The sequence below is a fragment of the Macaca nemestrina genome, chromosome 8, assembly GCF_043159975.1.
Source record: "Macaca nemestrina isolate mMacNem1 chromosome 8, mMacNem.hap1, whole genome shotgun sequence".
In the NCBI taxonomy this organism is placed as follows: Eukaryota; Metazoa; Chordata; class Mammalia; order Primates; family Cercopithecidae; genus Macaca; species Macaca nemestrina.
This window is the reverse complement of record NC_092132.1, coordinates 60,224,127-60,237,379: the sequence shown is the minus strand read 5'-3', so window position 1 is coordinate 60,237,379 and position 13,253 is coordinate 60,224,127. Positions and strand designations below refer to the sequence as shown.

Below are 13,253 nucleotides of genomic sequence, written 5' to 3'. Positions count from 1 at the left end.
CAGCTCCAATCTACAGCTCCCAGTGTGAGTGATGCCGAAGATGGGTGATTTCAGCATTTCCAACTAAGATACCAGATTCATCTCACTGGGGCTTGTCGGACAGTGAGTGCAGGCCACACGAGTGTGAGTTGAAGCAGGGCAGGGCATCACCTCACCTGGGAAGTGCAAGAGTCGGGGAATTCCCTTTCCTAGCCAAGGGAAGCCGTGACAGATGGTACCTGGAAAATCGGGACACTCTCACCCTAATACTGCGCTTTTCCAATGGTCTTAGCAAATGGCACACCAGGAGATTATATCCTGCGCCTGGCTTGGAGGGTCCCACACACACAGACCTCGCTCACTGCTAGCACAGCAGTCTGCGATCAAACTGCAAGGTGGCAGTGAGGCTAGGGGAGGGGCATCCACCATTGCTGAGGGTGGAGTAAGTAAACAAAGTTCAAACTGGGTTGAGCACACCACAGCTCAAGGAGGCCTGCCTGCCTCTGTAGACTCCACCTCTGGGGGCAGGGCATAGCTGAACAAAAGGCAGCAGAAACTTCTGCATACTTAAACGTCCCTGTCTGACAACTCTGAAGAGAGTAGTGCTTCTCCCAGCACAGAGTTTGAGATCTGAGAACGGACAGACTGCCATCTCAAGTGGGTCCCTGACCCCGGAGTAGCCTAACTGGGAGACACCTCCCAGTAGGGGCCATCTGACACCTCATACAGCCAGGTGCCCCTCTGAAATGAAGCTTCCAGAGGAAAGATCAGGCAGCAACATTTGCCATTCGCAATATTTGCTGTTCTGAAACCTCCACTGGTGATACCCAGGCAAAGATGGACTGGAGTGGAACTCCAGCGAATTCCAACAGACCTGCAGCTGAGGGTCCTGACTGTTAGAAGGAAAACTAACAAACAGAAAGGACATCCACACCAAAACCCCATCTGTACATTACCATTATCAAGACCAAAGGTAGATAAAACCACAAAGATGGGGAGAAACCAGAGCAGAAAACTTGAAAATTCTAAAACTCGGAGTGCCTCTACTCCTCCAAAGGAATGCAGCTCCTCACCAGCAATGGAACAAAGCTGGACAGAGAATGACTTTGATGAGTTGAGAGAAGAAGGCTTCAGATGATCGTAAATAACAAACTTCTCTGAGCTAAAGGAGGATGTTCGAACCCATTGCAAAGAAACTAAAAACCTTGAAAAAATATTAAACGACTAGCTAACTAGAATAAACAGTGTAGAGAAGACGATAAATGACCTGATTAAGCTGAAAACCATGGCACAAGAACTACATGATGCATGCACAAGCTTCAGTAGCTGATTCGATCAAGTGGAAGAAAGAGTATCAGTGATTGAAGATCAAAGGAATGAAATGAAGCAAGAAGAGAATTTTAAAGTAAAAAGAAATGAACAAAGCCTCCAAGAAATATGGAACTCTGTGAAAAGACCAAATCTATGTCTGATTGGTGTACCTGAAAGTGACAGGGAGAATGGAGCCAAGTTGGAAAACACTCTTCAGGATATTACTCATCAGAGAAATGCACATCAAAACCACAATGAGATACCATCTCATGCCAGTTAGAATGGCAATCATTAAAAAGTCAGGAAACAACAGGTGCTGGAGAGGATGTCGAGAAATAGGAACACTTTTATACTATTGGTGGGACTGTAAACTAGTTCAACCATTGTGGAAAAGAGTGTGGCGATTCTTCAAGGATCTAGAACTAGAAATACCATTTGACCCAGCGATCCCATTACTGTGTATATACCCAAAGGATTATAAATCATGCAGCTATAAAGACACATGCACACGCACATTTATTGCAGCACTATCCACAATAGCAATGACTTGGAACCAACCCAAATGTCCATCAATGATAGACTGGATTAAGAAAATGTGACACATATATACCATGGAATACTATGCAGCCATAAAAAAGGATGAGCTCATGTCCTTTGCAGGGACATGAATGAAGCTGGAAACCTCATTCTGAGCAAACTATCGCAAGGACAGAAAACTAAACACCGCATGTTCTCACTCATAGGTGGGAACTGAACAGTGAGAACACTTGGACACAGGGTAGAGAACATCACACACCGGGGCCTGTCGCAGAGTGGGGAATGGGGGAGGGATAGCATTAGGAGATCTACCTAATGTAAATGATGAGTTGATGGGTGCAGCACACCAACATGGCACATGTATACATATGTAACAAACCTGCATGCTGTGCACATTTACCCTAGAACTTAAAGTATAATAAAATAAATAAATAAATGTTTTTTTAAAAAAAGAAGATTCAAATTACTAAAATCAGAAATGAAGTAGAGACATTATTACTGATTCCACAGAAATAAATAGGAGTATAAGAAAGTATTATGAACAACTCTATGCCAATAAATTGGATAACCTAATTGTAATGGACAAATTCCTAGACACATAAAACCTACCAAGGCTAAATCATGAAGAGTTAGAAAATCTGAGTAGTTCTATAACTAATAAGGAGATTGAATCAGCAATCAAAAATCTAACAAAGAATAGCACTGGGCCTGATGGCTCTACTGATGAATTCTACTAAACATTTAAAAAAGAGCTAATCCAATACCTCTAAAACCTTTCAAAAAAATTGAAAAGGACAGAACACTTCCTAACATTATCATTCTATGAGGTCAGCATTACCCTGATACCAAGCCAAACTCATTACACAAAAAGAAAAACTACAGGCCAATATTCCTTAAGAAAATAGGTGCCAAAATCCTAAACACAATACTAGCAAACTGAATTAAGCATCATATTAAAAGAATTATAAAACATGACCAAGTGTGATTTATTCCTGAAATTCAAGGAGGATTCAATATATGAAAATTGATTAATATAATGTACTACATTAACAGTATGAAGGAAAAAATCGATGATCATCTCAATTGATCCAATAATTTTGACAAAATTCAATAATCGTTCATGATAAGAATTCTCAACAAATTAGGTATTGATTGAATGAATTTCAACACAATAAAGGCCATATAGCACAACTTCACAGACAAAATTGTACTCAATGGTGAATAGTTGAAAGCCTTTCCCCTAAGATCATAAACAAGTTAAGGATACCCACTCTCATCACTTCTATTCAATATAGTATTTGAGGTTCTGACCAGGATAATTAGGCAAGAAAAAGAAATAAAAGGAATTTGAACTTAAAAGAAAGAAGTAAAATTATCCTTTTCACAGAGGATATAATCTTAGATATAGAAAATCCTAAAGACACACACACACATAAATGGCTAGAACTAATAAATGAATTCAGCAAAGTAACAAAGTCAATGCTCAAACATCTGTTGCATTTTTATACGCTAATAATGAATAATTTGAAAATGAAATTATTAAAATAATTTCATCTATCCTATCAGCAAAAAGAATAAATTATTTAGGAATTAATTTAACCAAGAAGGTAACAGACTTGCACGATGAAAACGGCAAAACGTTGTTGAAAGAAATTAAAGAAAACATAAGTAAATGGAACTGTAGCCCTTGCACATTAATTGGAAGACTTAATATTGTTAAGATGTCAAATGCTACCCAAAGAGATCCACAGATTCGATGCAATCTCTGTCAAAAGCCCAATGATATTTTTTACAGAAATTTTAAAAATCTAAAATATATATGGAATCTCATGGAACCCCAAGTAGCTAAATCAATCTTGAAAAAGAAGAACAAAGCTGGAGGGATCACACTTCCTGATTTCAAAACGTACTGCAAAGCTACAGTAATCAAAACACTGTTTTACAGGTATAAGGACAAACATATAGACAAAGGGTATAGAATAGAGAATCTCAAAATAAGCCCTTGCATATACCATTGACCCTTGAGCAACACAGGGGCTACAGGTGCTGACCCCCAAACAGTTGAAAATCCACATACAACTTTTTAATCCCCCAAAACTTAACTGCTAATAGCCTTGCCAATAACACAAATAGTGTATTAACATATATTTTGTATATTACATGTATTGTACATTGTATTCTTACAATAAAGTAAGCTAGATTTTTAAAAAAATGTTATTATGAAAATCTAATGGAAGAGAAAATACGTTTACTATTCATTAAGCAGAGGTAAAAGGGATAGATTATGAGAGATTACTTAATGGATGCAATGTATATTATTCAAGTGTTGAATATCCTAAAAGCCTCAACTTCACCACTGTGAAATCAATCTATGCATGTAACAAAATTACATTTGTAGCCCGTAAATTTATACAAACAAGACAAATAAAAATAAATAATTATAACTGAGCTGGATTCCTTTTCTGTTCCTGAAAAACTGATTAGCTAATCATGTATTTTTAAACTCTTAAGAATAAAACTAGGGACAAAGAAATCATGTTAAAATGGCAGTAAAATGTCAATATGCTTTAAAAATTCGTTTCCACTTTTGTTTTTAAAAAAGAGATATTTTTTAACTTTTAGGTTTAGAGGTACATGTGAGGTTCGTTTTATAGGTAAACTGCATTTCATGGGTATTTGGTGTACAGACTATTTTGTCACCTGTGTAATAAGCATAGTGCCCAATAGGTAGTTTTTTGATCCTCACCTTCCCTGAACCATCCATCCTTAAGTAGGCCCCAGTATCTGTTGTTTCTTTCTTTGTGTCCATGTGTACTCATTATTCAGCTCCCGCTTATAAGTGAGAACATGCAGTATTTGGTATTCTGTTCCTGTGTTAGTTTGCTTAGGATACTGGCCTCCAGCTCCCTCCACGTTGCTGCAAAGGACATGATCAGACCAGGTGTGGTGGCTCACGCCTGTAATCCCAGCGCTTTGGAAGGCAGATGAGGGCGGATCACCTGAGGTCAAGGGTTTGAGACCAGTCTGACCAATGTGGCAAAACCCTGTCTCTACTAAAAATACAAAAATTAGCCAGGCATGGTGGTGTGCACCTGTAATACCAGCCACATGGGAGGCTGAGACAGGAGAATCGCTTGAACCCAGGAGGCAGAGGTTGCAGTGAGCCAAGATCTCACCACTGCACTCCAGCCTAGGAGACAGAAGAAGACTCAGTCTCAAGGAAAAAAAAAAAAAAAAAAAAAAGACATGATCTGATTATTTGAAAAAGAAATATTTTTGAAAGGAAATTTTGTGAGTAAATAAATTTGCTGTAATAGAAATTCTTTTCATATTTATAAAAGTTTATTCCTATAGTGTTAATTTTTCCATTTATTTGTCTATATTATAATTATAATAACCACAGTTTTTAAATATTTTATATATTTGATATGGTTAATTGCTTTCTTTATTTTTCATCAAAATACCATTTTTGAAATGACATATATTTTGAAATAATATTTTCAAGTTCCAGGAAAGCTTCTGTTGGGACTTTTATTGTGATTGAATGAAACGCAAGGTAAGTTTTAGGACAATTGATATGGTTACAATCATGATGGTCTGAGTATCATTTCTAGACAATAGCAGGTATACTTTTAATGTTTTATTGGGTAACACTGCTGTAGGATTTTCAAAGGTATCCTTTATTAAGTTACAATTGTTCCATCTGTTCCTAGTTTAACTACTTTTTTAATCATGAAAAATTACTTTTAGTTCTTCATTGAAATGACCATATTCTTTATTTTAATTAATAAATTAATTTAGGATTTCTTTTATTCTTTCCCTTTTTTATTTCCTTGAAAGTTTACTGATTTTCAGTCTTTAATGCTGTTGTTATTCTTGTTATGTAATGCATTTATTTAAAGTTATAAATTTTCCCTTATGAATTTTTTTGGCCAACTTCCACAGATTTTGGAGTGGGATAACAGATTTTTTAATTGTGTTGTTAATATTTAATATTTGTACATATTCATGGAGTACATATGCTATTTTGTTACATGCATAGAATGAGTAATGATCAAGTCAAAATATTAGGGGTATCTACCACCTGAAGTATTTTCTTATTTCTATGTGTTAAGAAAGTTTAAGTCATCTCTTCTAGCTATTTTGAAAGATACACTACAGGCTGAGCGCAGTGGCTCACATCTGTAATCCCAGTACTTTGAGAGGTCAAGGTGGGTAGATCACTTGAGGCCAGGAAGTCTAGACCAGCCTGGCCAACATGGCAAAACCCTGTCTCTACTAAAAATACAAAAATTAGCTGGATGTGGTGGTACACACCTGTAATCCCAGCTACTCAGGAGGCTGAGGAAGGAGAATCTCTTGAACCCAGGAGGTGGAGGTTGCAGTGAGCCAAGATCTCGCCACTGCACTCCAGCCTGGGAGACAGAGCAAAACTCTGTCTCAAAGAATAAGAAAGAAAAAGAAACATACACTACATTGTTGTTAACTCTAGGCACCCTATTCTGCTATCGAACGTTAGAACTTACTTCTCCTAACTGTATGTTTGTGCTCATTAACCAATCTCTCTTCATCCATCCTCCCCAACCCACACACACTTCCCAGCCTATTATCTACCATTCTTTCTACCTCCACCTCCATGGGATCAACTGATATAGCTCCCACATATGAGTGAGAACATGTGATATTTCTCAATCTGTGCATAGCTTACTTCACTTAACATAATAACCTCCAGATCCATCCGTGTTTCTGCAAATGACAAGATCTCATTTTTTTAGGGCCAACTAATACTCCATTGTGTTTACCACATTTTCTTTATGCATTCATCTGTTGATGGACATTTAGGTTGACTCAATATCTTTGCTATTATGAATAGTGCTGCAATGAACATGAGAGTGAAGGTATCCCTTTGATATAATGATATACTTTCCTGTGGATAATTACCCAGTAGTGGAATTGCTGGATCATATGGTAGTGTTATTTTTAGTTATATGAGAATTCTCCATACTGTTTTCCATAGTGGCCCTATTAATTTACATTCCTACCAACAGTGTATAAGAGTTCCCTTTTCTCCATATTCTTGCCAGAATCTGTTACATTTTCTCTTTTTTAATAAAAGCAATTCTAACTGGGTAAGATGATATCTCATTCTGATTTTGATTTGCATTTCCCTGATGATTAATGACAAGCATTGTTTTCATGTACCTGTTGATCATTTGTATGTCTTCTTTCTAAAAATGTCCATTTGCGTTCTTTGCCCACTTTTTAATGAAATTATTATTTTTTTTTACTGTTGAGTTCCTTGCATATTTTAGATATTCATCCCTTGTTGGATAAATAGTTTACAAATATTTTCTTCCATTCAGCAGGTATCCTAACTCTTGAGGGCTTTCTTTGCTGTACAGTTTTTTAACTTTAATCCCATTTCTCTATTTCTGTTTTTGTTATCTATGCTTTTGCCGTCTTAGCCATAAAATCTTTGCCTAGACGAATGTTCTGAAATGTTTTCTCTGTTTTCTTCTAGTAGCCTTATCATTTGGAGTCTTACATTTAAGTTTATAATCCATCTTCAGCTGCTTTTTGTATATGGTGAGAGATAGTAGTCCAATTTCATTCTTCTGCATGGATATCTGATTTTCCCAGCACCATTTATTAAAGAGGATATCTTCTCTACAATGTATGTTCCTGGCACCTTTGTCAAAAATCACTTGGTTTTAAGTATGCAGGTTTATTTCTGGACTCTCTATTCTTCTCTATCAGTCAATGTGTCTTTTTAAATACCAATGTCATGCTGTTTGGGTTACCATAGCCGAGTAATATGGTTTGAAGTCAGGTAGTGTGATGTCTTCAGCTTTATTCCTTTTGCTCAGGATTACTTCAGTTATTCAAGCCCTTTGTTGATTCTATACACCAATTTTATGATTCTTTTTTCTATTTCTGTGAAAATTGACGTTGGCATTTTGATAGAGATTGCATTAAATCTGTAGATTGCTTTGGGCAGTATGGTCATTTTGCCAAGGTTGATTCTTCTGGTACGTGAGCTTGAGATGGCTTTCTAATTGACTGTGTACTCTTCGATTTCCCTCATCAGTCTTTTGTAGCTTTTCTTGCAGAGAAAGGCTGTCTTTCACCTCCTTGGCTAAATTTATTTCCAAGTATTTCATTTTTGTAGCTATTGTAAATGGGATTGCCTTCTTGGTTTCTTTATCAGCTTGTTCATTATTAGTGTATAGAAATGCTACATTTGTGTATGATGAAATTCTATGCTGCAACTTTCCTGAATTTATTTTTCAGATCTAAGAGTTTTTTGGTAGAATCCTAAAGTTTCTTTAGATGTAAGGTTATGCCATTTGCAAACAGGGACAATTTAACTTTCTCTTTTCCAATTTCAGTATCTTTTTATTTCTTTATATTGCCGATTACTCTAGCTATAATTTTCAGTAGTATGTCAAATACGAGTGCTGAAAGTGGGCACGCTCATCTTGTTCCAGTTCTTAGAGGAAAGGATTTCAGCTTTTTCCCATTCAGTATGATGTTAACTGTGAGTTTTTCATATATGGCCTTTATTATATTGAAGTATGTTCTTTCTATGCCTAGTTTGTTGAGATTTTGTATTATGAAAAGACTAAGTTTTATCTAATGCATTTTCTGCATCTTCTGAAATGATCATATGGATTTTGTCCTTCATTCTGTTGATATGATGTATCACATGTGTTCATTTGAATATGTTGAACCATTCCTGCATCCCTGGAATAAATTCCACTCGATCATTTAGTATCTGTTTGATGTGCTGTTGGATTCAGTTTGCTAGTATTTCATTGAGGACTTTTGCATCTGTTCATCAGGGATATTGGCCTGTAGTTTTCTTTACTTTTTGCATCCCTGTCTAGTTTTGGTATCAGTGTAATGCTGGCCTTGGAGAATGAGTTAGGGATAATTACCTCATGTTCAATTTTTTTGAATAGCTTGAAGAGAATTGGCTTTGGTTCTTCTTTGAAAAATTGGTGGGAGTCAGCATGAAGCCATCCAGTCCTGGAGTTTTCTTTGTTGGAAGACTTTTTATTACTGATTCAATCTAGCTACTAATTATTGGTCTGTTTAGGCTTTCTATTTCTTCCTGGTTTAATCTTGGTAGGTTGTATGTATCAAGGAATTCAACCATTTCTTTTAGGGTTTCCAGTTCATTACCATACAGTTGTTCATAATTGTCTCTGACACTCTTTTGTATTTCTGTGGCATCAGTTTTAATGCCTTCTTCTTCATTTCTGATTTTGTTTACTTGTATCTTCTTTTTTTCTTGGTTAGTCTAGCTAGTGAATTTTGTTTGCATGTTATCAATTTTGTTCATCCTTTTTTAAAAAAAAATTTGTTGATCCTTTGTATTTTTTTAAGCTTCTATTTCATTTAGCTCCGCTCTGATCTTCATGATTTCTTTTCTTCTGCTAATGTTGGGTTGGGATTCTTCATGCTTTTCTAGTTCCTTGAGGTGCATCATTAAATTGTTTATTTGAAATCTTTCCTACTTTTTTGACATAGGCATTAATTACTATAAATTTCCCAGTTAGCATTGCTTTTGCTGTATCCCAGACATGTTGGTATGTTGTGTTTTGATTCTTACTGGTCTAAAAAATTTTTTGATTTCCTCTTTAATTTCTTTCTTGCTCAATAATTTGGGAGCATGTGCTTTAATTTCCATGTATTTGTGCGGTTTCTAAAGCTCCTCTTGTAATTGATGTCTAGTTTTGTTTTAATGGAGTCTGAGAAGACACTTTGCATTATTTAATTTTTAAAAATTTTGTTAAGCCATTTTTTGTGTTCTAAAATATAGTCTATCCTGGAGAATGTTCCCTATGCTGATGAGAAAAATGTGTATTCTCTGGCTCTCGGATGAAATTTTCTGTAAATGTCTGTTAGATCCATTGGGTATAAAGTGCAGTTTAAATTAAACATTTTTTGTTTGTTTGTTCGTTTGTTTATTGTTTTCTGTCTAGATGATCTATGTAATGCTGAGAATGGGGTGCTTAAATTTTCCCTACTATTATTGTGTTGGAATCTCTCTCTCCCTTTAGATCTAATAATATTTGCTTTATACATCTGGGTGCCTTGGTGTAGACAGCATATATGTTTAGAATTGTTATATCATCTTGCTGAATTGATCTTTTGTTTGTTTGTTTGTTTGTTTGTTTGAGACGGAGTCTCACTCTGTTGCCCAGGCTGGAGTGCAGTGGTGTGATCTTGGTTCACTGCAACCTCCACCTCCCTGGTTCAAGTGATTCTCCTGTCTCAGCCTCCTGAGTAGCTGGGATTACAGGCACATGCAGTCAACCCTGGCTAATTTTTTGTATTTTAGTAGAGACGGGGTTTCACCATGTTGCCCAGGCTGGTCTCAAACCCCTGAGCTCAGGCGATTTGCCCGCCTCGGCTTCCCAAAGTGCTAGGATTACAGGCGTGAGCCACTGTGCCCAATCCCTTTATCATTACATAATGACCTTTCTTGTCTCTTTTTTAAACTTACAGTCTATTGTGTCTAACATTCATATAGCTATTCCTGCTGGCTTTTGGTTTCCATTTGCATAAAATATCTTTTTTCTTCCCTTTACTTTCAGTCCATATGTGTCTTTACAAGTGTGATGAGTTTCTTCTAGGCAGAATATTGTTGGGTCATTTTTTAATCCATTAATTCAAGCTATATCTTTCAGGTGGAAAATTTAATCCATTTACATTCAAGGTTATGATTGATATGTGAGGGCTTATTCCTGCCATTTTATTAATCGATTTCTGGTTATTTTTGTATATTCCTTGTTCCTTTGCATCTCTATCATTGTTTATGATTGTAGTTTGGTGGTTTTCTGTAATGGTAATATTTGAGTCCTTTCTTTTTCTTATTTGTGTGTTTGATCTACCAGTGGACTTTCTATATTTGTGTGTTTTCATGCTGGTAAATATTGTCCTTTTGTTTCCGGATGTAGGACTACCATGAGCATTTTTGTAGGTCCAGTCGACTGGTGATGAATTCCCTCAGCTTTTGCTTATCTTGGAAAGCCTTTATTTTTCCTTTGTTTATGAAGGATAACTTTATTGTTTACAGTGTCCTTGGCTGGCTTTTTTTGTTTTTTTCTTTCACACTTTGAATTTATCATCCCAGTCTCTGCTGGCTTGTAAAGTTTTTGGTGAGAAACCCACTGTTAGTCTGTTGAGAGTTCCCTTATAAATGACTAATTTTTCTCTTGCTGTTTTCAGAATTCTTTGTATTTGACTTTTAACAGTTTGACTACAATGGGCCATAAAGGAGACTTCTTCTTTTCTTTTTTGCAAAAGAAGACATGCAAGCAGCCAATAAACATATTTTTTAAATGCTCAACATCACTAATAATCAGAGAAATGCAAATCAAAACTATGATTAGATATCATCTCGCAGCAGAGTGGCTTTTATTAAAAAGTCAGAAAATATGAGATGTTGGTGAGGTTGCAGAGAAAAAGGAATGCTTACACACCATCAGTGGGAATGCAAATTGCAGCCATGGTGGAAAGCAGTTTGTTGATTTCACAAAGAACTAAAAATAGAACTATCATTCAACCCAGGAATCTCATGACCAGGTATCTAGCCAAAGAAAAATAAATTATTTTACCAAAAAGACACCTGCATTCCTATGTTTATTGCAGCACAGTAGCAAAGACATGGAATGAACCCTGATGCCCATCAATGATAGCCTGGATAAAGAAAATGTGGCACATATACACCAACATGCAGCCATAAAAAAGAACAAAATCATGTCCTTTGCAGCAATATGGATGAAGCTGAAGGCCATTATCCTAAGTGAATTAACACTGAAACAGAAAACCAAATACTATATGTTCTCACTTCTAAGTGGCAGCTAAACATTGGATATCCATGAACACAAAGATGGGAACAATAGACACTGGGGGCTCCAAAAGGGAGAAGGCAAAAGTTGAATAACCACCTATCAAGTACTATATTTACTATTTGGGTTACAGGATCATTAGAAGCCACAAACTCAGCATCATGCAATATACTTATGTAACAAACCCGCACATGTACCCCCTGAATCTAAAATAAAAAATAAGATGAATCTTTTTTTTTTAAGAAAACCTTTTTTCATTATATCTGTTTGGGAATCTTTGGGCCTCCTGTGCCTGGGTGTCTAAATCTCTTGCTAGACTTGGAAAGTTTTCATATAGTATTTTGTTGAACCGCTTTTCTAACTCTATTGTTTTCTCTTTGCCTTCTGAGACTCCAAAATTTTGAATATTTGGTCACTTTATGGTGTCCTATATGTCATGTGGGCTTTGCTCATTTTTTAAAACAACTTTTTTATTTTTGTCTGTATGAGTTATTTCAAAAGGAAATAGACCACTTCAAATGGACTACTGCACCATTTTCTCCGTTTTAAAATATTACTATGCCTTAGGAAGCAATCTAGCCAGGAGGGTTATTTGACCTCATACAGGTATTGCTTTCCCACCTGTAATGCCATTTCATCCAGAGCTCCCCTTGACCCAGCAAGACTCTATTCAGTCATCAATCACTTCCTTTAGAAAACCTACCCACTACCCATATCACTCTAGAGTTGGTTTAGATGTCCTTGTGTTATTCTTAGCATTCGTCATACTGTATGGCAATTCTGTTTCCTCTATTGAACTGTGAATATTTCCAGGAACAAGAATAAGTTTCATCTTTTTCTTCCTCATACAGGGAAGTGACTACATACAGTAAGGCATCCCACAAATGTTCAATGAATCAACAGGAGGTGCAATGGCCAGTGGAACAATTTATAGGTATGTAAGACTATGTAAAGGAACGTAAAGCCAAACCCTGTGAAAACCGCATTCAGAAGTCAGTCGGCTACTAGGTACACAGGACAAATCCATTCATTCTCCAACTCCTACACGCCCGGGAAGCAGTTTCACTTTACAGCAAGTTGAAGAGTCGCACCCGCAGATGCCGTAAAAGGGAAAGAACTGCACGGTGGGGACGAGGATTCCAGTTTTGCGGAGCCGTCAGGGCGGGAAAGTTCCCGGCTGTCAGTTGGAGGGTGGGTCCTCGCTCCGCCCCCTCGGGCCGCACTTCCGCGCTTCCGGGAGGCGTGTCCTAAGCTCAGGGACCCCTCGCTGGGTGCCGGTTAAGACCCCGCTCCCCGTCGCCGGTGCTATGGAGGCGGCGGCGGCGGCGGCGGAGGCGGAAGTGGAAAACGAAGACGGCGACAGCAGCTGCGGGGATGTATGCTTCATGGACAAAGGCTTGCAGAGGTAAAGGGCCCTCCGCAGCCGGGAGCGACCCGCGCATTCGCCAGGGCCGGGGCCGTGGGTGGCTGGCGGCGACAGCGGAGCGGAGGCGCGGCACTGCTTTACCAAGACCATAAGTGAACGCAGTCTGGCTTTCGGCCTCCCCACTTCTCCAAAACTGCTCT

The 13,253-nt window shown here is 37.4% G+C and overlaps 1 protein-coding gene and 1 long non-coding RNA gene across 4 annotated transcripts in view; one reads left to right on the top strand and one right to left on the bottom strand.

Moving 5' to 3' along the window:
• The window catches only part of LOC105477133 (uncharacterized), an 86,680-nt gene extending 73,780 nt beyond the window's left edge, over window positions 1-12,900 (bottom strand). Inside the window, exon 1 of the long non-coding RNA XR_984489.2 lies at window positions 12,658-12,900. This is a non-coding gene — a long non-coding RNA (uncharacterized lncRNA). The remainder of the gene's footprint in view (window positions 1-12,657) is intronic.
• Window positions 12,858-13,253, top strand: part of LOC105477132 (leucine rich repeat and coiled-coil centrosomal protein 1) — a 40,737-nt gene continuing 40,341 nt past the window's right edge. The window contains exon 1 of one of the 3 annotated variants that reach the window (XM_011733513.3): window positions 12,858-13,092. In XM_011733513.3, the coding sequence (XP_011731815.1) occupies window positions 12,995-13,092 (98 nt within the window). In that variant the 5' untranslated portion in view covers window positions 12,858-12,994. The remainder of the gene's footprint in view (window positions 13,093-13,253) is intronic. The other 2 variants (XM_011733511.3, XM_011733510.2) reach the window with 2 other exon arrangements.